The 27965-nt window shown below is 41.5% G+C and overlaps 2 protein-coding genes across 2 annotated transcripts in view; one reads left to right on the plus strand and one right to left on the minus strand.

Annotated features, from left to right (window-relative positions):
- Positions 1-27965, minus strand: part of ZDHHC24 (zinc finger DHHC-type containing 24) — a 177988-nt gene that overhangs the window by 41909 nt on the left and 108114 nt on the right. The gene's annotated exons all lie outside the window — the stretch shown is intronic.
- On the plus strand, positions 3545-23343 carry LOC134578454 (cystatin-8-like). Its single transcript, XM_063437459.1, has 3 exons — positions 3545-3815; positions 15739-15864; positions 22991-23343. Exons 1-3 carry the CDS (start codon positions 3585-3587, stop codon positions 23078-23080), a joined length of 447 nt encoding a protein of 148 aa, XP_063293529.1. The 5' UTR covers positions 3545-3584; the 3' UTR covers positions 23081-23343.

Raw genomic sequence — 27965 nt, forward strand, 5'->3', positions numbered from 1 at the left:
TATTAACCGACCACAAATATATATATATAGAGTTTTATTTTAATTTTATTATTATTGTGAAATAAAAGCCCTGTTTCTTTTAAACACAATTATATACCGTTTTTCCCCAAAAATAAGATTTTTAAGAAATAATAATAAGAAAAAAAAAATGCACTAGGGCTTATTTTCAGGGGGTGTCTTTTTTTTTTATATACTACATTTGGTTCTCACTTACCGACCGGGTTCCATTCTTACGAATCGTTCCATTCCCTGAACATAGACCAGTTCATTAGCACATGGGATCCCATGAATCTATGTTCAGGGAAAATTTACTGAGCATAGATTAGTGAACTAGCAATGATCTCAACTAGGGCTTATTTTCAGGGTAGGGCGTATATTACGAGCTTCCCCTGAAAATAAGCTAGGGATTATTTTCGGAGGATGGCTTATTTTCTGGGGAAAACAGTATAAGTGTGGATATACTTAATATGAAAGAGGTCATTTATGGTTGACCAGACATATACCTCACATTCTTGGTTTTGTTTTGATCAGAACGTGTACAATTTCCTTGAATCTTAAGGGGTTAACATTCTGTATTTGGCTCCTAAGCTACTCTTGCTGCTGATAATATTAATAATGTTTATTGTACCCACGAATAAATTATATTCAAAATAATAATACACAAGGCTATGAAATAAATGTGAACACTATATTCACAAAAGAAAGCCTAATATGTGGATCTACCTAATAGGTAAAAGTACTGTGTAACAAACAGATACCTATAAATCTGGCAACAGTGTAAAGCTATTAGTATAAAGTGTCAATATAGGTAGACTGTAGCAACTTCCACTAGACCTGGAAATAGGTCTGCTAGATAGTTAAGCCTCAGAGTTGATAGGATAAATCTCAACCTGATAATTGTAAGTGAGGAGGTCCTGTTCAAAAGTTTTCAGTGTCCTCCACTTGATACGCATTTCGCCCACAGCTCATTATATTATTACTCTTTGGATCACGAGGAATAGTCCTGCTATTATCTGGGAGGGCGGTCATTTTTTGGCTTAGTTCCCCCTGTTGTGGGGGTTAGCCACAAGACAATATCATTTCATGGCGACTTTAGCCGCATTTTGATCATCAACATTTAGATCTTTTTATGATTGCCTCCAAGTATTAGTAGCAAGGATCTATCTATTTATTAGCCGAAGTATGGGGCTGTGACATTATCCCCAGCACCTTGAATATTGGCACACTATTTTATGCCGTTATATATACTGGGGCTTTTTTTCGTTTTTGTGCAGTTATATATATTTTGTCTGCACTACCTGTATACATTGCAATGCCTCTTCTATCATTAGGAAGCACTTTATATGTGTAAAATTGATTGTGCAGCTATACCTCTTTCTGCACAATTTATATACATCGTGTAGTGCTTATTTTATTACAACTTAGCACAAAAGATGTTATACTGACTAGTGTTGTGCAGCTTTATATGCAACTAAAACTAAGGCATTAATCCACACTATACATATATATGCTTGTATAGTATAATTTCAAAACTGCTTTTTTGCATATAGTATCAAGTGGAGGACATTTAAAACTTTTGAACAGGACCTCCTCACTTACGATTATTAGGTTGAGATGTATCCTATCAACTCTGAGGCTTAAAGGGACACTATAGTCACCTGAACAACTTTAGCTTAATGAAGCAGTTTTGGTGTATAGAACATGCCCATGCAATCATAGCCAGGGGAGGTGTGGCTAGGGCTGCATAAACAGAAACAAAGTGATTTAACTCCTAAATGACAGTGAATTGAGCAGTGAAATTGCAGGGGAATGGTCTATACACTAAAACTGCTTTATTTAGCTAAAGTTATTTAGGTGACTATAGTGTTCCTTTAACTATCTAGAAGACCTATTTCCAGCTATAGATCTAGTGGAAGTTGCTCCAGTCTCCCTATATTGACACTTGTTACTAATAGCTCTTTACACTGTTGCCAGATTTATAGGTATCTGTTTGTTACACAGTACTTTTACCTATTAGGTAGATCCACATATTAGGCTTTTTTTGTGTATGCATTCACATTTATTTCATAGCCTTGTATATATAATTATTTTGAATATAATTTATTCGTGGGTACCTACTTACTGTCTTTTAACTCTACTATTAAAGGTTATATTTTAATTGCTCTATGGCACTCATTTTTCCTTTTTTCCTTCTACTACCTTTGTAGTTTTCTAAGGGTTAACCCCTATACGAGTGTATTCCTTACGCTTCCAGTCCTTTACTTTTGTTCTTATAAATTAAGATCATTCTACATTTTTTTACACTTATTTTGCAAATGTTATAATTTGACAAGAGTTTATTTCTCAAGACGAGTTCATAAGTTCCAGGTCTCATCCCAAATTAATCAAGGTGTATTTGTTTAAAATCCCTGTGTCCACAGAGAGTACATAGTGTTGTGTGTTTAATCTCATAAAATCCAATGGATATCTTTGGGATGTTCCAGTCCATTTGAATGGCAATTGTACAGTGTTTAGTAAGTAAATAGTCGAGCTGAACGTCTAATTTTTAGGACTACGTAGCAGATCCTCTCTATTGTTTCACTTATACTGTTGTGTGCTTAGGTGCAACTTTGTGCCTGAGAACTTTTGGGAAAATTAAACAAAAGAAGAGTCCCAAAAGATTTAACGTTCTGATCAAAAAGTAGATTACACTATCCGATTTAAAATATGTTTTCGTATATATTTTCGCACAAATATTCTGACGAACAACAGCCTGCAGATGGGCTCACTGGGTTAGAGGAGCCAGATTTAAAAAAAAAAACATATGCAATGTAATTTGACTACACACATTTATATGCATACACTTGCCCACAAAAATGTTGACTACATGGACATGATATTGTTTTATTTTATTTTTTTCAAATGTCACAAAGTCACAAAAAAGAAACTGGCTCTTAAGTTTTTCTTTTGACTAGTTTGTGAATACTGGTATCAGACTGTGAATGATATTTGGGAATACTTTATGTAATGTATGAATGCTGTGATAAGTGTGTAACTGATAGTGAGTCAATGCTATTATTAATATTATTATTATTATTGCCATTTATACAGCGCCAAGAGATTCCGTACTATGGCGAGTGTGAATTCTATGGACAATAAACAAGAACTATAGGTATAGCTGAATGTTTTTGGTGATATTTGTCTGGAAGGTTAAATAAACCTATTCAGGAGTCTACACAGCATATAAATACAAAAAAAAAAAAAAGCTAGAAAGGTATGGAAAATAACAAATATAAACAAAGAAATGCACATGTAAATGCACGTATATAAACTAAAAAAAATGTTTAAAAAAAATTTAAAACGATAAATTGATCTGAAACCAACAAATATTTCAAATGTCAATAAAAGATCAGCAAGTAATATAATCCATTGACTATTCACCTCTCTCATGTAATATTTGCTCTGAGTAATATCACGTTCCTTTATCTCCCACATGTGAGAGTGCCAAGTGGTTTTCGCAGAGTTAAGAGGTGTGGCTACACATACATTTATTATAAAAGCCAAAACAACTGGTTTGATTTTAGGAGCAGAAAGAAAAGAGCAAAATGATTCGGTCTAAACTCTGGTGTTTGCTGCTTTTCCTGAGTCCTGCTGTATGCATGGCGGTGGAGCAAGTGATAATACCAACGGAGACTCGGCTTCTGGGAGGATGGAACAAGCTGCCTCTGCAGACAGAGAAAGCAGATGAGCTAAAAGCCCTTGTAGAACTTTGGTACAACCGGCAAAGTGACAGTCCCTATCTCTACAAGGCCAAGGGCATAAATGCCAAAATGCAGGTAAAACAGGAACAAGATTAATGTAAACTTACCTGGGATTCTCCAGCCATACTCTCTTCTTCAAACTCTAAACTTTCATTCTTTATTTTCCTTTCCAGCACAGTGACATGTTCCAGATACTATGTATTACTTTTTGTATTGGTATCCACAAACTGCCATTATTTTGACTTTATTTTGTCCACTAAACGGTATTTCACAAGGTTCTCCTATATTTTATTGATTTTTTCCCCCTTTTGGATATATCCTGATTTGGAAATGATTGTTTTCAGGTTTCATTTACCTAGGAAGAATTCCAAAATAAAATACAGTTTTGTTTTTTTTAAACTTTCTATAATATTTGTAGTTATGGCTTCAAAGGTTTACTCCAAGCACCATGACCACTGCAGTGATTTGAAGTAGTCATGGTGCCTGGAGTCTGTATGAGCAGTGTTTTGCTGTGAAGCCATGCACGCTCAGAATTTAACCCCTTAGCTCCTGGAGGTGTATCTCCACCTCCAGAATCTTCATGGGATGTCATCAGCCAGCCCAGAACAAAAGCTTTGGGTCGGCCAATGTTAATTCTGTGCAGTTATTCTTTTACACAGTGTGCCGTTCATTGGCTAGCTGCATAGGCTTTTGGCTTGTGCAGCACTGCATAGAACATATTGCTCCGTTGTATTAGCTAAATAATAGCTATTCATATGTAGTGACATACTAACAAGGGGGTAAATCTATCTTACATTATTATTGTTATTATTACATTTAGAATCTCTGGCCTTCTTACATAAATTAGAAGAGAAGCATGTAGCTCAGTATGTCTTTGAAACGGTCAGTTCAACATTAATTGGACCTATACGTTCTTCACAATGAACATAGTTTTCCATATAAGGTCTTATTCTTCTTAAATTAATAATCCAAGCACCATAACCACAGCAATCTTACGGTGCCTGTAGTTCCTTGGCTTTGTGCCATGGTAAGTTGTCAAACCATTTTAGCATGTTTAGACAACTTGCCTGGATTTTATCAGGCTCATGTGCCCCATATGTTTCATATGCAGGAGAAGCTGAGTTGCTCTATTGAGCAAACAATGATCATGCAGTCATGCATCATCCATGATTCAATGTACAGCGATATCTGACTTCTATTTCAAGAGACAACAGGATGGAGCAGATACTGAACAAGTGCCCTTTAGGATCAAAGTAAGTTGTTAAACCATGCTAGACTGGCCATCTTACCATGGACAGTGCTAAAACGGTTTGACATCTTTCCATGGGATGATGCAATCCTGATACCATAATCACTAAACTTAGTCATGAAAAACATTTGTATTTTTAGGTAATATGTATTTAAACTTTATTTTGTTAATGAATACATTCTATTAAACAAACAAAAAAAAAAACAATGATTGGGTATTTCAAGTACTTTTTTAAAAGCTGATATACTGCAATATAACGGTGGCAATGCTAGGATAACATTAGCTGATAGAAAAAAGGGCAGAACAGATGTGTTGACTTTGGGATATTAACTAGGATGTTTGAGCCTCCAGCAAGTATCACATAACAACATATTCAATTCTGACCTTTGTTACCTGTCAAGAAATTATTTTTACGAAAGAGTTATTTACATTATTGCTGCTCAAATGTGATATGTATTGTGTGCCAAATAAAATAAAATTTGAAACCTGCGAAGTTTGGCAGATCGGTAGAGGGAATGGCTGGCTGGTGTGCTTGGTGCGTGGTGTGACATGTTCTCCAGTAACGGGGAGGGTATAATTCTGGTACATACAAGTGTCAGTATGGCAGGTTACTCTGCAGTTGTACCCTGCTCCTGTTTTGGAGCTCGTAGACAATACATGGAGTTCTGAATGTTTTTACCCAATTCTTTGTTAAACTGTTTAGGACAACCTCCTCAGACGCATTGATAATGCAGAATTAGAATTTACATTTCTGCATTGCCAGTGTCAATTTTGTTTAAACCTGGATAGCAGCAATTGACTGAAACAACCTGCACTCAACATTGAAATTCTAACACTGCTATCCAGGTACATTTCACATTATCAGAGGCCGAGTAGTGGACAGTGCTGGAGAGAACCTCAGTCTCTGTCAAACTGCTCTGGCACAATTTGACAATTTGACAAGGAACGGGGAGGACAGCATCTGGAGACTGCTTGGAACAGTTAGGCTGTAGTAGTTACGTTGCTTGGAGTGTCCCTCAGAGAGTTTGTTCTGAAACATTTTTTAAATAAATAGACATTTAAATAAAAAGACATGTCTGCAGTAACAAAATAATAAATAAAAATAAAAACTCTCAAAATATCACGCCGTATTGTATATTCAACAACAGAGCAGGATTAAAAGAGAAAAGTCAAACTCATACTTACATAATCCACTCAGTACTTAGGAACAGACAGCCTACATGGTCATAAGTGATGGAATTGCACAAAGTCTGCAGGATATTTTTGTAGCAGACTCATTCCCTTTCCATTTGGTTGTCCGTACCCCTCTTGTTCGTTTCTCGAATGAATGATGTGTAGTCCCCCTTATATACCTCCCAAAAGACCGACCACCCCTGGTTGTTAACCGCAATCAAGTAATTAAATTAAGTGCTTTCCCTGGGTGGCTGCCATTCATATAAGCAAACACACGTGCTCCATTGAATGGCGGCCTTTTTGTCTCCTGAACCCCGGCAAAGATTGTACCACTGCTCGTCCCACTTCCCAACCAGCTAGACGAACAACGTTCAATAGATAGGAACTACCAACTGGGGGGAGCATCTGCTCCCTGAAAGCCAGGGGGAGCATTCGTCGGTGTTCACACAGGAACCCCCGAAAGTCATAACTTTACCCGACTGGCGATTCAGTTCTACCGAATGGATCTGAGCGCTAGTTGGACAACTTGGGCGCTCAGATCCGGGCTATTCTGGGATATAAAACTTGTGTGGTTCCTGTGAATTATGAATATGTTTTTGGGGTGTTTTATGTATGTTTCCTGTAAGTTCCTGTAACCAATAGATAATTAAGTTATTCCGTTCTGACTCAATTATTTCCCAGACACAGGGATGCCTGGGATGTGCTTGTGTTTGTGCAGACTTGAACATTTCTGTTCATCGGTGGTACCAATCTGATGGAGATTGAACAATTTTGCAAAGAAGAATGGTGAAATATTGTAGAATTCAAATATGTAAAGTTGATAGAGCCTCACTCCAAAAGACACACAGTTGTAATTGCAGCTAAGATGGTTCTACACGTGTTGACTCAGAGGGGTGACTACTTATGCAATAAATAAATGTTTTTCTTATTGTTTACATTTTGTGTCACAATGAATATTATTTTGCACCTTTAAGTGGTTTTGTGTAAATGAATAACAATTTTATATTTAAAACGTGAAAAGTAAAGACCTATTGAATAAAACAAAATTGACATTGACAGTTTTAAGTGTATGAGACTGACTCTCTAAATACAGCCATCTTAGCCACTTTTTTATTTTAAATGTAATGTTTGCAGTACTTAAGTGGTTCATGAAAAATGAGGGAGGGTTCACTCTGAACAAATAAGAAAACAGAAGGAACAGATTTTTAAGGCAAGAGAAAAGGGTGACAGCAAATATGTGAGTTAAGAAAAGCAAATAAAATACAAATCCAAATATTTAAAAACAGATTAAATAGGTAAGCTGATATGTGAGAGAGTGAGAGTGTGAACAGCTGAACTTGATGGACTTGAGTCTTTTGTTTTTTTCAACCTACGTAACTCCATAATTTGTCTGAGGCATCAATTTTTGGTTAAGGAGCACTTCAAGCACCATAACCGCTACAGCTATCTGTGGGTACCGTGCCTAGAGTGCCATGCTATAGGCAATCTCACTTATACACACAAGCTCACTGAAACAAACACTCTCAAACTCACTACAGACAAGCTCACTGACACACTAGCTCACTAACACACAAACTTACTACAGACAAGCTCACTCACACAGGTTGACTGGCGAAGCTCCAGTGTGGGGGTTGGCTCCACCCAGGCTGGCCATGCAGAGTTGGACTTTCAGTGCTCTCTCACTCCTCCCTGTTGCTAGCCGGCTGCCAACTTTGCACCATAACCGCTACAGCCATGGCACCCTCCCAGAGTAAGCAGTTAAACCGTTTCTGTACATTTTACCAACTTATCAGGGTCCCCCTGACACCTGTGTCATATCCATTTTCTCCCGCAGTAAAAAACAGATATTTCCCCTGAGCCTGATATAGGGCCACGCTCATTGACTGAAATCACTCAGCTAACGCTCTTAGTCAATGACTGCAGTCTTGCATACATACTTAGGACAAGCTCACTGTCACACAAGATCAGTATAGACAAGCTCACTGACACAAACAAGCTCACTAACACACAAGCTCACTACAGACAAGCTCACTGACACAAATACACACAAGCTCACACAACAGACAAGCTCACTGACACGGGTTGAGTGGTGAAGCTCCAGTGACTTTCAGTGCTCTCTCACTCCTTTCTGCTGCTAGTTGGCTGCCAACTTTGCTGGTGTTCAGCGGCTGTCAGCCTCAATGTGGCTGCCTAGTTAACTGTCCGCACCAGCCCCCAACGCAAAGTCGGGGGAGGGAGGGTTAATAAATAATAGATGCTATATGTAATGTGCAGCACTGCTGGCCTCAAGCCAAGTGCCATGGCCCACTGGGAGATTTCCTGGTATCCCGGTGGGCCATTCTGGCCCTGATAGTTTACATATTTGTCTAGGCTGAAAAAAGACTGAAGTCTATTAAGCTCAACTGTGAAGCCCCTTCTTTTGTCCTTTTAATCCAAAAGAATGCAAAAAAAACAATTGTTTTCATTTCCAATTATGCCACGAAAAGGGAAAAAAATCCATCTTGACTCCATAATGGCAATTAGATTTCTACTTGGATCAACAAAGCATGGCCAGGCTTAAAGGACCACTCTAGGCACCCAGACCACTTCAGCTTAATTATTATTATTATTATTTTATTATTTATATAGCGCCAACAAATTCCGTAGCGCTGTACAATGGGTGGACTAACAGACACATAATTGAGATCAGACCACTGGACGTACAGGAACAGAGGGGGTTGAGGGCCCTGCTCAATGAGCTTACATGCTAGAGGGAGTGGGGTAATAGTGACACAAACGGGTTAAAGTAGGGGAATTAAATAGTTTGTTAGAGAAGGGTTTATTGAGTGCTTGGTAGGTCATTTTTGACAGTTGCAGGAAAGGAGTCATGGGGTGGGGGATGAGAAGCCTGCTGACAGTTTAATTGATATGCTTTAACGAAGAAGTGAGTTTTCAAAGATTTTTTGAAGGAGTGGAGGCTGGGTGAAAGTCTGATTGAGGAGGGAAGGGAGTTCCACAGAATAGGTGCAGCCCTAGAGAAGTCTTGAAGGCGAGCGTCAGAGGTGGGGATCCGGGCAGAGGATAGGCGTAGGTCTTGGGATGAGCGCAAGGGTCTCGACGGGACATACTTGTGTATGAGGGAGGATAGGTATGTTGGAGCAGCATTATGTAGGGATTTGTAAGCAAGTGCCAGAATTTTGAATTGGGCCCTATATCTAACTGGAAGCCAATGCAGGGACTGACAGAGCGTGGAGGCGTGGGAGGTGCGACCGGACAGGAAAATAAGCCTTGCAGCCGCGTTCATTACAGATTGCAGCGGTGCAAGCTGGGAACATGTAAGACCGGTCAGAAGGGGATTGCAGTAGTCGAGGCGAGAGAGAACAACAGCATGAACCAATATCTTAGCCGCGTCCGGCGTTAGATATGGGCGGATACGCGCTATGTTCTTGAGTTGGAAGCGACAGGATTTGACTATCGATTGGACATGGGGAGCAAAAGAGAGGTCAGAATCGAAAAGAACCCCTAGGCAGCGAGCCTGCGAGGTAGAGGTGATAGTAGCGCCGTTGACTTGGATGGAGACAACAGGAGTAGCAGCACTTGAGGGAGGAAAAACTAGAAGTTCTGTTTTGGACAGGTTGAGTTTAAGGAAGTGAGCAGCCATCCAGTTGGAAATAGCAGAGAGGCAGTCAGAAACACGAGTCAAGGTGGGCGGAGAGAGATCAGGGGAGGACAGGTAGATTTGCGTGTCATCTGCATATAAATGATATTGGAAACCAAAGGAGCTGATGAGTTTACCAAGGGAGGCAGTATAGATAGAGAACAAAAGGGGGCCGAGGACAGACCCTTGGGGGACGCCGACAGAGAGGGGTTGGTGAGAAGAGGCAGAACCAGAGAAAGAAACACTGAAAGAGCGCTGGGAGAGGTAGGAGGAGCACCAGGAGAGAGCAGTATCCCGTAGACCAAAGTTACGAAGAATGTGAAGAAGCTGTTGATGATCAACAGTGTCAAATGCGGCAGAAAGATCAAGGAGGATTAGGATAGAGTATTGGCCGTGAGATTTAGCAGCAATTAAGTCGTTGGATACTTTGGTCACAGCAGTTTCGACAGAGTGACCAGCGCGGAATCCAGACTGAAGGGGGTCAAGCAGAGAGTTGGATTCGAGAAAGTCTGTCAATCTGGCGTACACAACTCTCTCGAGGATCTTGGAGGCAAATGGGAGTAGCGAGATAGGGCGGTAGTTGGATGGGGAGTTGGGATCAAGGTTGGGCTTTTTCAGAATCGGGGTTACGGTTGCATGTTTGAAGGGTGAGGGAAATGTGCCAGAGGAAAGGGAGAGATTGAAAATGCTAGCGAGAGGAAGAGCAAGAGAGGGAGACAAAGTGCGGATGAGATGCGAGGGAATAGGATCGAGAGAGCAGGTGGTGGGGCGGGAGGACAGGAGCAGTGCAGAAACCTCTTGTGCTGTAGCAGGTGCAAATGTGCATAGGATGGCAGGGGGAGTGGGGTTGGGTGATATAATGATAGGGGAAGGAGAGAGATTAGATATCTCTTTCCTGATTGTAGAGATCTTCTCAGTGAAATGAGATGCAAAGTTTGTGGCGGACAAGGTGGTGGAAGGAGGGGTAGTCACAGGGCGAAGAAGAGCATCAAAAGTGTGAAACAGGTGTTTGGGTTGATGGGACAGTGTGCTTATGAGGGTTTTGAAGTAGTTTACTTTGCAGAGGAAAGAGCCATGCTGTAGGAGCGCAGCATAAATTTATAGTGGACAAAGTCAGATGCAGAGTGAGACTTTCTCCAGCAGCGTTCAGCAGTTCTGGAACATTTTTGGAGGTAACGGGTCAGCTTAGTGTGCCAGGGTTGTAGTTGGGGGCGCTTGCTGCGTTTAACTGTAGGAGGTGCCATGATGTCAAGTTGAGAGGAGAGAGTGGAGTTGTAGAGTGAGGTTGCAGAGTTAGGGCAGTTGAGATTTGAGATGGGTAAAAGGAGTGTTTTGAGTGTGGTGGAGAAGTGCTGGAGATCGAGGGAGTTGAGGTTTCTGCGAGGTTGGAGAGTTGATGGTGTTGAAATTTTGGTATGAGGTATGCAGATGTTAAATGTTAGCAGATGGTGGTCAGACAAAGGAAATGGATCAGTGGAGAGATGAAGTGGTCTGGGTGCCAGGTCCATCTAGGATTAACCCTTTCTTCTATAAACATAGCAGTTTCAGAGAAACTGCTATGTTTATACTGAGGGTTAATCCAGGCTCCAGAGCCTCTAGTGGCTGTCTCATTGACAGCCGCTAGAGGCACTTGCGTGCTTCTCACTGTGAAAATCACAGTGAGAAGACGCCAGCGTCCATAGGAAAGCATTGTAAATGCTTTCCTATGCGACCGGCTTAATGCGCGCGCGGCTCCTCCCGCGCTTGCGCATTCAGCCGGTGACGTTGCGAGGAAGGAGGAGAGGAGGAGGAAAGCTCCCCGCCTGGCGCTGGAGAAAGGTAAGTGTTTAACCCCTTCCTCTCTCCAGAGCCCGGCGGGAGGGGGACCCTGAGGGTGGGGGCACCCTCAGGGCACTATAGTGGTCCTTTAACTCAGTGGAGATTACCAGATTGTGGATTTCAGAAACTGGAAGTAGGACTGTAGCTGTTGGAAGCCAGGTAAGTTGTCAAACTATTTTAAATTGTTTGACTACTTCCTCAGGTAGAGGGCATCAGGGAATTCCTGACACCATAATCCCTACAACAGGCTGTAGTGGTTATGATCTTTGGAGTTTTCTTTTAAAATGAGGCTTCAATCTAAAATATTATTTAAAGTATAAAGACGTTTCATAGCAGATCAAAAAGAAAATGCATTTATAGGTCTTAAAAAATGTATGCTCAACCTTTCCATGATAGGGGCTGAAATCACTTACCCAAGTCCCAGACCTGTATAGAGGTGAACTCCAGCCCCATTCCATAAAAAAAAGGATAACCAATGACTGCCAGTGCATTAGCTACCTTTCAACATTTACCTTTTACATGCCAAATAATGAGTGCCAATGCACTGAAATATTCCAAATTTACATATTAGGCTAAGTGGACAACAGAGGTTATAGCATAATCTTAGAGAGGCTCACATAAATGTAACCTCCCTTCACACTTGCCATACCAAATACTATGTGCCATATATGACTATCCACTTTCCATTTGCATGTAATACACAGATAGGATAAGCGCTACAGTTTCAACTGAGTATAGATATGATAGCAGGTAGCAAACACTAGTAGTAAGGGTTGCCCTCAACTCTTTACTGAAAGATATAGAGAAAACAAGGTACACAAAATATAGGTTACACCAATATAAAGTCTGTTCTCAACTGGAAATTTTGGCGGCAAGTTTCAATTCAGTTTTCGTCATAGTCTTTTGACTTAAAAGCCATTTTGGTTTAGTCGTAAATTAGTCTAAATTGTTTTAGCGTTAGTCTAGTTTTAGTCAACTAAATCTGCAGTAGATTTTAGTTGACACGACTAAAATCTAATTGGTATAGTTAAAGCCTCTATCTGTCTGTTTTGCCCCTTCCCCGGACCCTCTGTGTCTCTTGGTGTCCCCAGCCCCTCTGGGTGTCTCTCTCCTTAGCCCCGGTCTGTCTCCTTTGCGCCTTTCCCAGACCCTCTGTATCTCTTTGTGTCCCCCTAGACCCTCTGAGTGTCTCCTCCCCCAAGCCCCTATCTGTCTCTTTTACTCTTCCCTCTCTGTCTCTTTTGCCCCTTCCCCAGGCTGTCTCTTTTGCCTCCTTCCCAACCCATCTGTGTGTCTCTTTCTCTCCACAGACCCATTTGTGTGTCTCTTCCCACAAGCACCTTGTCACTTTCTCCCCCAGCCACTCTATGCTGCTTTGTGTGTCCCCCAGCCCCTCCATGCTTCTCATCTCCCCCACGTGTCTCATTCCTCCAGCCACCCATGTGTCTCAATTCCTACCACTGCCCCTCCACTTGTCTCATTACCCCCAATCCTCCCCATGTGCTTATTTCCCCCAGACCCTCCATGCATCTCATTCTCAATAGCCCCTCATGTGTCTCATTCCCCGAGCCCCCTCATGTGTCTCATCCTCCCAACCCCTTCAAGCGTCTTATTCGCCCAGACCCCCCTTGTGTCTGATTCTCCCAGACACCCCACGTCTCTCCCCATGTGTCTGTTCGCCAGTGTTCATTTTGGTTTTTAAATTCTTTATTTATTCCAAAACAGGTTAACTGATTCGATACAGACATAACAATATAAATTAAGTACATTTAAACATTTGTACATGCACAGTAATAGAATACAACGATCTAATGCCAGTGGAAATACGACTTAATGGATAAATTAACATTTGTGACCGTTTAGTGCGATCCGCATATTGTATTGCAATGTATTGTAATGTAATGATACTACAGCAGAAATCCCATCCTGGTATACAAACATTTGCTAGTACAAAGTGGAAGTGGATCTCGTGGTCAAGGAATGCGTCTTATATATAAAAAGGTAAACAATAGGACGTAATTGTACCTCACTCTTCCTCTTTTTATTAAGTCAGCAATCTCACATTGTAGAGTTGGTTGAAACAAGAAAGAGAAACGGAAGAATATAGAGAAGTCCCTCAGGGAATGGAGAGGGCGGAAAGGAGGGAGGGTGGGGGAGAGTCGGAGGGAGCCATCCACAGCAACAACCCCTAGAGGTCGACGGACCTAAAGACTGGTTCAAATTGTTCTCTGTGGCAATCTGTTTTATGAATATCCCCTAGGGGGATCCTTAAAGTCCCCCCATTTGGAGATAATGAAAATATTCAGCTGCTTATTATTGTCGAAAGGTAAAATGAGCAGTGTTAGTGGGGGGACTGAACCCACCCCACCCAACTCTCAACCACTCACAGCGCTGGCCATCCAAGGGCCCCAAGTCTTTTCAAACTTCTTCATGGTCGCTCGGACCTGTGCTGTTAATTTGTCCATAAGGAACGTGTCTTTAATTTTTTGTATCACCACAGAGACAGAGGGAGTCTCCCTCAGTAGCCAAACCTGTGCCAGAGCTCTTCTGGCGGCTAGGTTCACTTTATGTATAAGGTTTTGCCGCCAGTGTTAATTTTGGCGGCACATTTCAATTTAGCTTTAGTCATAGTCTTTTGACTAAAAAGCCATTTTAGTTTAAGTCATATTTTAGTCATCTGAATTGTTTTAATTTTAGTCTAGTTTTAGTCGACTAAATCTCAAAAATGTTAATTGACTAAAATCTAATTAAAATTAAAATTATTAGTCGACAAAATTAACACTGCGGATAACCGTCCAGATTTCAAATAGTGGGAGTATATGGATTTAAAGCAGAAAATAACCGGTGATGGTGCACAGTGTATGGAACTAGGTGCAGTACATGCAACAATAATGTGTACGGTATATCACTCACATTTGAGAGAGCTATGAGACCAGTTCTGAGTTTAACAGCATGCAGTGGTACAATCCTCTCTGACGGATATGTAGATCTAGGGGCTTGTCCCTCAAGGTATGGTTAGATATATAAAAGATAAAAACGGCAAACAATAGTGCTCACTGTAATCAATGTAATAATGGTTGTAAAAGTAAGAATATTTTAATCACATGTAGTGGAGCAGTAGATATTGTTCAGATGGTAGCGATTGGATGGTATGATCCACATCAAGAATAGAATTTTGGGTATATCTTTCAAGGAGTAGTATCCAAAGCTTTCTTGTTAAAGGACCACTATAGTGTCCTGAGGGTGCCCCCACCCACAGGGTCCCACTCCCGCCAGGCTGAAGGGGGTTAAACACTCACCTTTCTCCAGCACCGGGCTCCCTCGGTGCTGGGGACTCTCCTCATCCTTCAGTCGTCAACGGCTGAATGCGAATGCACGGCAAGGGAAAACTGCTTCATGCTGATTTTTGCAGATAACCATGTTCTTCTCAAGGAATTCTTGAATTAGTTATTGTCAGGATCCCGCGGGCGGCTGCGAGGGGAGGCTGCAGTCCGCTCGCGGCACTCACCCTCCGGCCGTCCGCGGTCCCCTTCCTGGTGTGCGCTCGGCGGGCGGCATCCTCCCAGCCACGGATGCCGCCCGCGTCTTCCTCTACGTCCCTCAGCGGCAGCATGCATTTTAATAAACGCCGGGGTCAGCGACCTGACCCGGCGTTAAAGGCACAGTGCCTCAATCACAGTGGGAGGTCTAGATATCTCCCACGTGTGATTGTTAATTCTGATTGGAAATTATCCAATCAGAATTAACCAATGGATTTAAATACTTACCTTTCCTGTTCCTCTCTGCCCTGTTGTGGTCTTTGCTTGCTAGTATTGCTACTGAACTTGTGTTTCTGGTTACGTACTCTCTGGCTTGTTTATCTGACTTTGTGACTTTCTCCTACCCTTTGACCTCGGCTTGTTTCTCGTTATTCTGTCTTCTGGTTCCCCTTACTCGGCTTGTCTCCTGACTATTCTTTGTGTGCTTAGCCCGGCCACTCTAAGGTCCGGTACTGCACCTTTTATGTGTGTGTGTTAGCGTGTTTGGTTCCCGGAATCGTGACATTTATTTAATTGTATGTATTTATTTATTAATTAATTTGTCATATTGGTAAATTTATCATTCTACTAATCTCCCTGAAGGTCACTGATAGGATCAATTATGAATTGAATGTAATTATGATTCCAACTGGATGTCTGAAAGATGAAAACAGTGAAAACGAGAACTGTCTGACCCCCAGTGAAACTGATCGCCCAAGTGATGCAAAGGTACTACTTTAATGTTGGTGTGGATTACTCTTTAATCTGTTATCTTTAGATAATTGTTTGTATCATTTTCTTTTCATATAATATTTTTATATGGATATAGAGGTATATATATTTATACACACACATGGTTAGGTGTATACGTGTGCCCTTTTAGAATACTTGTATTTGTGTGTATGTATTCGCAGAGAGGGGGATACATAAGAATGAACTGTGGAATATGGGAAAATAATGCCAGCGAGGGTTCGGGAGACATCATAATAAACTAATAGACCGAATTGTAAAAAATAAATGTCTCCAGAACCCTGAGTTGGAATTATTTTCACTGTCAAACATTATATTACATGATATTTTAAGGTAAGGATTAATGGAAGTGTTAAGGTAAAGTAGAGTTTAATGGTTAGTGTAATGGTAGTATTGGGGTTAATATTCGCAGAATTATTAATTAACCCCTTAGTGACCAGGCCGGTTTTAAAAATTCTTGCCGCTGGGACCAAGGCTCTTTTTACATTTCTGTGGTGCTTGTGTTTAGCTGTAATTTTCCTCTTACTCATTTACTGTACCCACACATATTATATACTATTTTTCTCGCCATTAAATGGTCTTTCTAAAGATACCATTATTTTCATCATATCATATAATTTACTATAAAAAAAGTATAAAATATGATGAAAAATTGAAAAAAACCCCACTTTTTTCGAACTTTGACCCCCAAAATCTGTTACGCATCTACAACTGCCAAAAAACACCCATGCTAAATAGTTTCTAAATTTTGTCCTGAGTTTAGAAATGCCCAATGTTAGCATGTTCTTAGCTTTTTTTGGAAAGTTATAGGGCTATAAGCACAAGTAGCACTTTGCTATTTCCAAACCAATTTTTTTCAAAATTAACGAAAGTTACATTGTAACACTGATATCTGTCAGCAATCCCCGAATAACCCTTTACATATATATATTTTTTAAAAGAAAACAACCTAAGGTATTAAACCTGGGGTATTTTGAATCTTTTCATGCAGCTATTTTACCACCGATCTATGCCAAATAAAAAAAATAATAATAATAATTGGTGATTTTATTGAGACACATAGCAATTTAAGAATATATGTACTTTATAGGGTTACTGCCAAAGAACACCCCAATATGTTTTCAGCAACATCTCCTGAGTACAGTGATACCACCCATGTGTGTCGGGTTCTCTGGGGGCTAAAATACCTTATTTGGAGGGTGCGCATTCCAGTTTTCCAACTTGGAATTTTCACAGTTAGTCATCATGCACCCATGTCCCATTTGGGACATTTTTGAAGCCGTACAATATAATTTACCCCCATCAAATCATATATATATATATTTTTTTTAATTCTTTATTTTTGTTGTGCATGTTTTAACAAAAGATCCTGCACAGCCACGACAGCATGGGCAGGTACATTTATGACAATAGTAGAAGATAACAGCATGGCATTTAATAACAGCACAATTTTTTGAATGGAAAGTCTAGTGGTTACCGCTAATGAACTACACTAATATAAACTATGTATGTAAAACAAGAGCTGCGCTATGTCACAGTTGCTTCAGATGGTCTCTGGGAATTGGTCGGTTGTCAGTGGATGTGACAGCTATGTTGGTAGATGACTCTCTCGTTACGTAAGTTTAATCTAGTTGGAGAGTGGTCGTCAGGCTGGGCTTTTAGAGGTAAATTTCTATTACGTTGCCCCTAGGCTATAGGTTCACTGTTGTTCCATGGGGCTTAAAATTAGGTGGTTACTCAGCGGTTCAGCTGCGCTCCTAGGATGGCTTGGTCTGTTAATATTATGACCCGCCGCATGTGAGGCTGTTCTGGCCCTGTCTATGTATCCTAGGTCTTCCGAGAGATGCTATTCGTGGGATAGGCGGGATCTGCCCCATGGGTTACCCTTTATGAGGGAGTGAGGAGGGGGAGATCATAGCGAGGGAAGTCTACGGTCATAGGGCCCTTGCAAATAATGTTAAGTAGTGTCATTTAGTAGTGATACAACTGAGGCGACCATTATCAGGAAATTCTGCGAGTAGAAGCCCATCTCCCAGACCCTCAGGGTGTTGGATCGGGAGGTCTGTAGGACCGAGAGGGCATAGTCTAGTGTCTTGGTGCTGTGTGGGGACCTTTACATTGTTGCGGCGCCTCTGATCTTCCAGCGCTGCAAATCGCTGTTCTGTCTTGGCTTGCTGTGCTTTGAGCGTCTTCACCTCTTGCTCAAGCTTTGTTATGTTTTGGGCTTGGGTTTCAGTGGAGGCCTCCACTTTCCCTATGCGGCCCACCAGGCCCGTGAGGTCTGTACGTAGCTGGGCCACGTCGGACTGGATTATTTTCTGTAGGTCCCCCAGCATATCTTTTAACACCATTGCTGTGACTGGTCTGGCGTCCCCTGTTGTGGGAGCCTGCTGCGCCAACGGAGTGAACATGCTGCCGGCATAGTCGTCTATGCTGAGATCTTCTGAGGAGTCTGTATAGTCCTCTAGTGCAGCGGCCATTTCGGCTCCATGTGCGCTTTGTGCATGGCGGAACATATCGCCGATGTTGACTCCCGGCTTGGGTTTGTCCGCCCTTTGCTTTTTTGTCTTTCTCCCCATACCTCTTGTGGTCCGGTTGGAGGTTGTCAAATCCGTGTTTTCCGTCGGGAACGGTGATTTTAATCAGATCGGGCGCAGAGCCCATCGAATGTGCGACCGTCTCGTTCTGCTGCCTGGCTCCGCCCCCAAATCATATATTTTTTAAAAGAAGACACCCTAGGGTATTTCAAATGGTGGTATTTTAACACTTTCCATGCACTGATTCTACCACCAGTTTCTGTCAAACATTTGGATAGTCATTTTTTTTGTGTTATTTTTCTCTCACATTGTACTTTAGGCATGGATTTTTAGTTCCGTTTATATGTTACTGACAAAAAAAAAACAATATGTGTTCAGCAACATCTCCCGAGTACAACAGTGCCCCCAATGTACAGGTTTTATGGACTTTTGCAAACTTACAGGGGTCAAATGTAGGGCTTTTCCATGTTTGCATATTGCAATTTGCCAGATTGGTTTGCTGGGCCTATGTTGCCTTTGAGACCATATAGAAGCCCAGGAATTAAAATTAACCCCATCATGGCATACTATTTGTAAAAGTAGACAGGGTATTCAAAATGGGGTATGTCCAGTCTTTTGTAGTAGCTGGCCAAAGTTAACATTTTCTTTGTTTTTTGCATTTTTTTTACACAAAAACTGCACTTTTACTGGTGATTTCATCGTCTGTATACGTTTTACTGATTTAGAACACTCATATTTGTGTTCAATGAAGTCTCCCGAGTATAACAATACCCCCCATGTACAGGTTTTATATACACATTTTTACACATTAGTACCACCCGCAGGGTTTTGTAAAACAACCAATAAACATGTACAATACACTCAGACACTCCCACACAAAATCCTCCCCTCTGCCTGTGATACAATTACCTTACACAATGGGTTAATATAATTATCACAGGCAGGAAAATACACAGTTTTACACAATATTCATAACTTTAAAGGTATGCATCACATTCACATAAAACTTATATTTTCAGAATCAGCATACTCCAAATACACACATACGTCAAAATCATACAAATTGGTCCAGTGGGTCAAAAGTTAGATCAACGTCATTTGTGACCAAATGAAGCATGGCTTTTCTACCCAAAACCAGTTCCACAGAGTCTTCTATCCTGGAGATAATTGGGAAGTAATCCAATTATCTCCAAGGACAGAGGAAAGACTCCATTAGCCACATGGTAGCAAAATACAATAAAATACATAAAAATATATAACTGTGCAGCTATTGCATAAAACAGGTACATTCAACATATCCCCAGGTAGCTTAGATCTGAGCGCACATTTTTACTGAATGGCGCTCAGATCACATACATACACTTCAATTGCCATGGAGCCAAAGTCTTTCACATAGTCTTTCGTTATACAAATGGGCTCCATGGCATAGTTATCTGGGGTAACACTGCTCACATAGGGAAAGTACCGAATGACCTGGCTTTCGGATCTTTGCAGGGGAAAATCAAGCATTTCAACTTGGGGCTAAAGTCACAGGGCAGGAGGCTGGCAATCAGTCTTCTCCAATGCCAAGTGGCGAGGCTGGTTCTGCCACATTTCTCCCCTTTCCCAGAAAGACTAACAAGGTATCTGGCCTCCTGTCGGTCAGTGCCTTCGTTAGTCCAGCAACCCACCCACAAAACATAGTCAGTAATGCAGCCCACCCACAATGAAAAGTTACTGCACCTGGGGAAACGTGCAGCCAGTCTTTGTCCAGGGGCTCCATCACGGCTGTGTGGGGTAAGGGTACTCCGGATCTGTGGGTTGCTGAGTGGGCAGAGACCTGAGGGGTCGAAACGTCGAAACAGATGATTTACATTTTGATGTAAAGCTTTTTCGTACCAATAAATCCACTATTGAAAAGTCCTTCTGAGTGCTCCAGTTTATCGCTTGCTATATATATATATATATATATATATATATATACACACGTGTGTAATTTTATTGTGTATTTTATATTAATATAATGTTATATATACGTGTGTGTGTATATATATATATATATATATCTTATATATAACGTTATATATAAGATATACATATATATATACACGTATTATATATAGATATAAAATATATATATATATATATATATATATATATATATATATATATATATATATACACACACACACACATTTTTTTTTACATTTATTTATTTTAACTTTACTTTAACTTTTTTTTACTTTTACACCAGCAGGGGGACTGCCTGTCAGTTCAGGCAGTCCCCCTGCTGGCAGCACAATGGACACCTATGGGGGCCATGTGATCGCTCGTTTGGAGCGGTCACACGGCCCCTGGGGGTCCTAAATTGGAGAGGGGGTGACCTCTCCAAAGAAAAAGACCGATTGCCAGCGAGGGAAAGCGGCAATCAGTAAGTACATGGGGAAGGAGGGAGGGTATGTTTTTTTTATTTTTTTATGTAATTTTTTTATTTTTTTTATTTCTTTATTTTTACAATCCTTACTGAGTGCTTCGACCCCTCGAGGTACTCAGTAAGGGTAATCTTCCCTACACTGCCGGGCGCCACGTGCGGCAAACCCGGAAGTGATCGCTCTGAGGGGGAAGGGGGGGGGGGGCGCGAACACTTGGGTCCCTGGCAGTGTAGGGGGGTATTCCACGATGCTTTGATATCGAGGCATCATGTAATACCCTTAGAGCAGCTGGAAGCGATCACGATTGCTTCCAGCGCTCAAAAAAGCCGTGGACGTACCAGGTACGTCCGAGGTCATTAACGGACGTTTTTTGTAGGACGTACCTGGTACGTCCGCGGTCACTAAGGGGTTAAAGGAAAAATCAAGCTGAAAGTGTGCCCAAACTTGCAAATTGAATTTCAACTTTAAAGGAACACTAAAGTGTCAGTAATACAAACATATATTCATGACTCTATAGTCCTGAAATGCCTGTTTAGGTTACTGGTTCCCTTCCGTTTGCAGTATAAAGGTGATTTTACTCACCTTTTCTCCCACGCTGCACTGGTCTCACCGTGGCTGGCACCGCCTGGCTTTGCCTCCATGGCTGAGATCATCAATGATGTTCTCAGCTACTAAATTTGTTTCCTGCGTCAGTGCTTTAACGTCTCCATGCTCTTGATGGAAGTGCTCAAGGTTCCCCATAGAGATGCATTAAATCAATGCATCTCTATGAGGAGATGCTCATTGGTGCAGCATGGCATTTTGCTGCACATTCGCAATAGCCTACCAATGCTTTCCTTTGGCTGAATCAATGCATCTCTATGGGGGATGTTACTGTCTCCATGCCAAGAGTGGAGACGCTGAACGCCACTGACAAAGGGAACACCTTTACTGGCTGAGAACATTAAAAATGAGGATCTCAGCCAAGGAGAGAGGACTGGATGGGGTGTGGCGAAAATATCCTCGCCACTGGGTTTTGGAGAGGACTAGTGGCCAGCCTTTTGCCCAAAGACTATGGGCCCTGCAAAAAGACATGTTAGAAAGTGACTTTGATGGGATAATGTGCCTCTTCCCCTCCCCCTTTTTCCTGTCCTATTGTTTCTCCAGCAGGGCGTTGTCCTAGGGACACTGCCAGATCAGTTAAAACTGGCCGGTTTGTCCCTCCTCAATCTCCCATCAGCCCTTGCTATTTTCTGACCCCACCCTTATTTGTACTATAGTGCACTTTTAACATTGGACATATTGAGCGCTTAGATCCAAGCTATCTGGGGATATGTTGGACATATAGGTTAAACATTGTATTATAAGAGTTATGTATTTTTATGTGGTTTTTGTAACAGTTTTTGACTTAGAGATATTTCCTGTACCTGGAGATAATTAAGTTACCACAGCCACTTAAGCCAATTATCTCCAGGATAGAAGAGAAGATAGACCGGCTGCACAGCCTAAATCTGTGGAACTGTTTTGGGCATGAAAGCCATGCTTGCGGTCGGTCAAATGTTAATTCCATAAAACTTTTGAACCTCTGCTCTGATTTGTGTGAGTTTTGGATATGTTGTTCACCAAGATCAGGGCTATATCAGGGATCTATTTGTGGGGATATGTGGTGTTTTGTGGTGTTTTCTGTGTTTTGTGGAAAATGTGTGTTTTCTGCCTGTGGCTTATTGAGTTAGTCCATTGTGTTTATTAATTGAAATATTTCATCTCTGAATCGGTTATAGTAAGCATTAGATTACATTTGTTACCAGAAGGAGCTATACAGGAGCAGAAAAACTGTCCATGCAGAATCCAAACATTGAAACCAAAACATTCATGTCAACACATACTCACAAAATGGTCTTCGCTATGGAGATTCAGTTTGTTGTATTAACTTATTATATTACCAGATAAGAGGGCAATCACATTATTGTGATTTGATAAATTCGAACTGTATTGATGATTTAACGGACGTTAAAAATTAATGCCGGGGTTAAATTTCAGAGCCCGATTTGAAAGTCTTAATCCATTCAGACCAGATAGTTTTGTGTTTAAGGATTTTAATGGAAAAAAAAAAATGTAATATTTTTAATTCCATTGATTGTACTGTGACTAATTAAAACCTTTTTCCTTCCATTGTAGGTAGTAAAATGTGTTTTTCGCATTGAGGAAGCACGTCCAACATTTAAGTCAGGAGTGACAGGCCACCGATGTATGACAGACAACATTTGACACATTTTTTCCGGCTGCCAATAAAACTGGTTCTTTAATAATTGATCTTACATATGGGCCTCCAGCCATTCTTCTTTAAAAAAGTCAAAGTATTCTCTTCTTTCATGTGCCTTCTCCCTTCATTTCACTAGTTGGAAATGTAACTCTGCTTTTGCTATGATTTGAAATGTTAATGCTTATCTACCATTATGACTGGTATTGCTAATTATGTGACCATGGAAAAATTGTGCCACATGTAATAAATAAAAGTGTCACCAAACATATATTTTGCCAATTGATTTTCTATTATTTGCCATTAATGAACAATAATAAGAGCTTTGGACTGTCTCAGTGACTTTTTCAAAACGACAAGATGGCTGCATCTTCAGCTGTCGGTAGACAGAGTTGATGGCTTTCCAGAGTTATCTGAAGGTGGAGAAGGGAGCGGCTGCATTTATGAAGAAAGTAAATATCAAGTTACCCAAGCACTGCCTTTACCTGACAATAAGAGAAAAAGAAACTCCTTCAATACAGTAAATGTTTGTGTGAGAAACTGAACTATAGGTTTTTAAATTTGTCTTCATCGTCTTGTTTTGGGGTAAACCACATGCTTCTGGCAAACACAACTGTAAATTTTCAGTGAGTCGCTCATGTAAAAGGACTCCTGAAATATGTTACTGCTCAAGGATATGTAAAGTTCTTGCACACAGTTACTTAAAACAAACACGTTCCAAAATTGCTGCCATTATTAGACTGCTCTTCCTCCACTGGTGCCGAATGAAACATTTCTATGACCCCCGCTTTGCTGCTCTCCGAGAAAATCTGAGCCACATAATGTGCGGTCTGCATCTGTCGTGAACATTACTGGTAGTAGCTGTGATGTTTCTGCTTCCAGCCTAATCAGCTGATTCACTTAGATCTGATAAATGGAACTACCGCCAGGGGCTAAACTTTATTTCTCATAAAACTACAGGACAAGAGGTTTATGGGATGAGATTTGTGATAATATGGGGAACTGAAAAGCCAAATAGATAAAGAAGTCGTAGTTTTAAGACTCCCGGTGTTTCCTTTCTATCTTTGTGTGATGTTTGAGGTCACGCAGGACAGTAAAAGCATCCCCCCTCCTAACCCCCCAGTTCTGTCCTGCTGACTGGACGTTTCTCAGTTCCTCAGAAAGATTAGACCTTTAGGCTGTTGCAAAAAAATATATCGTTATGGAATGGGTTCATTTTAGGTGCACGTCTTATTGTTATTGATTTATTTATTAGAAATTATTTATTATCATTTACCATAATATCAGAATTTTTTGTTACGTCTCCCCTCTGATATCATGCATTAACACTTCACTTAGTATATAAGCCTATAGTTTCTAACAGAAATTACCGTATATACTCGAGTATAAACTTACATTGCCATAATACAGACAAGGACCGCCGGGCTCATTACAAGCCCGGCGGGCCTGTTGGGGGCCGGGAGCAAGCTGTAACTTACCTGTGCAGCAGCTCCGGTTAGCTCCCTTCTCCTCCGCTCCGTTCAGCTCACTGTCTAAATCTCGCGAGACCCGCGGCCGTCAGTGCGTTGCCACGTGTTACTGTGGCAACGCTCCGTGCGGCACGCAGACGGTGGGATTTAGACAGTGAGCTGAACGGAGCTGACAGGGAGCTGACCGGAGCTGCTGGTCAGAGCTTGCTCCCGCCCCCCCCCCCTGCACAGCCCATCCACTGGACCACCAGGGATTGAGATATCCCCCCTCCCTGGCCAGGCAACAAGCAGGGGGGACAGCATTTTTTAAAATTAAAATAATCAAAATAATAACTCATTAACAATACTAAAATAATCAAAATAATAAAATAATACAATAAAATATTAAAATTACTAAAATAATCAAAATAATAAAATATTAACAATACAAAAATAATAAAATAAAATAATAACCATATTAAAATAAAAATGCCCTCCCCCCACCCAGTTTACACACACGACACAAACACACACAATCTGCATCATAAACACAAACACTAAATTCATACAAACACACACACTCTACATCATACACACTGCATTCATACAAACACACTCTGCATTATATACACACACTGCATTCACACAAACACACACACTCTGCATTCATTATATACACACAGTCTGCATTCATTATACACACACACACACACACACACACACACACATACACTGCATTCATTATATACACACACTGTAAATAAATATTCAGTTAATGTAATTTTTGGGGGATCTAATTTTATTTAGAAATTTACCAGTAGCTGCTGCATTTCCCACCCTAGGCTTATACTCGAGTCACTAAGTTTTCCCAGTTTTTTTTGTGGTAAAATTAGGGGCCTCGGCTTATACTCGAGTATATACGGTAAGTAAGACTAACCACACCTGCTAGCTGCACTAATAAAAAAGTGATGGCCATGCTAAAAAATCATGACCTTGCCAGGAAGGGGTTCTTTGTGAACCATAAAGAAATAAGTAAAAAAAACACATTAAAGTGAGACTGTCTTGCGTGTACCAAGTGTAGCGGACCTCTGGTGTCCCGACTGGATACCTCCGCTAGTTTCTCTTCTCAGCTGGAACAGGAACCTTTCAATGATTATAACTCCATTCCCCAGACATTGGACGACACATGATGCTGGGAAGAACAACTGGTTTTATTGTACTGAATGCAGCCTTTTATGCACAGACTCCAGCATGGGGTCTCCATTCAATAAATACAGACCCCGCCCAGGTGCCTTTGTGTCAGGGAGATAATCTAGTCCTCTCTCGCTAAATCAATTATCTCCCGGATACAGAGAGTTGAACACAGAAAAACACAGAAATTACATGGAAAACAGTCTCAATCCCCACAAGTCTTATGTCCCAGATGGTCCTCGATGGAGCGCCCAAGCTGTCCAACTAGAGCCTTGATCCGTGGAGGTAAGTGGAAACGCCACCTCATTAAAGTTGAGCCCAACCGCTAGCCTGTTCCTAGTTGAAATTAGTTCCAGGCGATTATGGTAATTTATCGGTACTTTAACAGGGTCTCTGGCGGGTTAGGGTAGGGGAGCCCCCACTTGCCTCATAGGTAGTGATTATCCCTTCTGATGGACTGTAACTCACCTCCGAAGAGCGCTCTCACTGGGCATTGGGAAAGGGGTGAAGACCAGGATAGAATATGACCAGGTGAAGGTGATACTCGTGGCTGAGCAGGAGTTCCAGGGGAAAAACAGATAAGTCCAGCTAAGGGGTTCTGGATACTCCAGGTTGTGGTAGTAGCTGAGAACGGGACAGAGAGAGGCGCTTGCTGATTCCACATGGAGGGGAGGGGGACCAGAGAGCCAGGGTAGTGTTATAATCTTTAGTGTGGATTTTTACTCAAGAATTTGGTGGTATCCACCACACCAAGTTTGCCTAAATTAACCCATATCACAAAGATGCGATATATTTGAGATATACTCCCAAAAAGTCCCAAACATCTTGTGTGGTAAACAGGGTCGCTGGTGGATTATATAAGTCATGGCCATTTTATAGTAAATATCACATTAAAAGGGCTAGTCTAACATTTGAAGAATCACTGAATAATACTCTTGACTCTAGAAGGGTCTTGAAATCTAGATTCACTAAGCACTTAAAATCACAAAACCATATTATGACAACTGTTAAACCCAAGCAGATAGAATAGAATGCTTCCATGCAATGGCAAATAGACATTGAAAAAATAACTCTTTTGATAGTTAATATTTTTGAACATAGGTGTAAGAATTGTTTCCAGATTTGAATGATCCTCCTAGAAACATGAACACTTAAAGGATCACTATAGTGCCTTCCCTCGGAGCCCCCCTCCCGCTGGGCTGAAGGGGTTAAAACCCCTTCAGCCACTTACCTTAACCATCGCCGGGCTCCCTCGGCGTTGGTGACATCTCCTCCCCCTGCCGACGTCACCTCTGAAAGCGCATGCGCATCAAGAGCTGCGCGCGCATTCAAACGACGTTCGCATATACATATTTATGTGTGTGTGTATGTATGTATGTATAAAGTGTTCCATCCTCTGCACTGTCTGCTTGTTTGTTTTTCTTCTCCCTCTCCCCCCTCACTCTGCTCTTCAGAAAGATATTTATGATCCTCTGCAAAAATGGTGTCTATTTTCAAACAAGCCTGTGTCTTATCTGCACTCATGTTGCTTTAACCCCTGTATCTCAACTTTGAATTCTATGTGTCGTCTTGCTCAGAAATGCTTCAGACAAATTTTATCTGTTTATTTTACATCTACATCACTGGACTAATATGGCTACACTCTCTACTTGTATAGGATTAACATTTATGAACCTTTATATAGGGTCAAAATAATATTAGAGGAAATGCCTGCCACACAAGGGACTCCTTTAATTGGAGATACAATCAAACTTCTGTTTTCAAATTTCATAAAGTAAATGTTGTCAATTCAATTCATAAGCTCATGGGTGTGGGTGAGGGCCCTAAAAGACAATCGGGGGGGCTATTGTTCCCCCCCCCAGACCCACCCATGAGCAGCAGCTGGTGGCCCTAAAAACAATGGGGGGGGGGGGGGGAGACCTATTGTCCTCCCCCCTGTCCACACTAATGAGCATCAGGTGGGGGCCCTAAATGACAATGGTGATGGGGGGTATTTTTTCATTTAGCCCCCACCTGTCGCCCATGGCTGGGGGCTGGGGGGGGGAGAAACAATAGGTCACCCCATTGTCTTTTAGAACCCCCACACGCCGCTCATGGGTGGGGGCAGAGGGGGTGGGGGGACAATAGGTCCCCCCCATTGTCTTTTAGGGCCCCCACCGGCCGCTCATGGGTGGGGGCCAAGGGGGACCCATTGTCCCTTATTTAGTTGAATAGCCCCCACTCGCGGGGCACGGGTGGGGGCTCGGAGGGGGAC

This window comes from Pelobates fuscus, chromosome 12 (assembly GCF_036172605.1).
Source record: "Pelobates fuscus isolate aPelFus1 chromosome 12, aPelFus1.pri, whole genome shotgun sequence".
In the NCBI taxonomy this organism is placed as follows: domain Eukaryota; kingdom Metazoa; phylum Chordata; class Amphibia; order Anura; family Pelobatidae; genus Pelobates; species Pelobates fuscus.

Excerpts from the sequence above, each read along its gene's own strand:
- LOC134578454 (XM_063437459.1), top strand. The coding sequence starts at position 3,585 with ATGATTCGGTCTAAACTCTGGTGTTTGCTGCTTTTCCTGAGTCCTGCT. Across the intron at positions 3,816-15,738 it reads GCATAAATGCCAAAATGCAG|GTCACTGATAGGATCAATTA; the intron begins GTAAAACAGGAA and ends ATCTCCCTGAAG. Across the intron at positions 15,865-22,990 it reads ATCGCCCAAGTGATGCAAAG|GTAGTAAAATGTGTTTTTCG; the intron begins GTACTACTTTAA and ends CTTCCATTGTAG.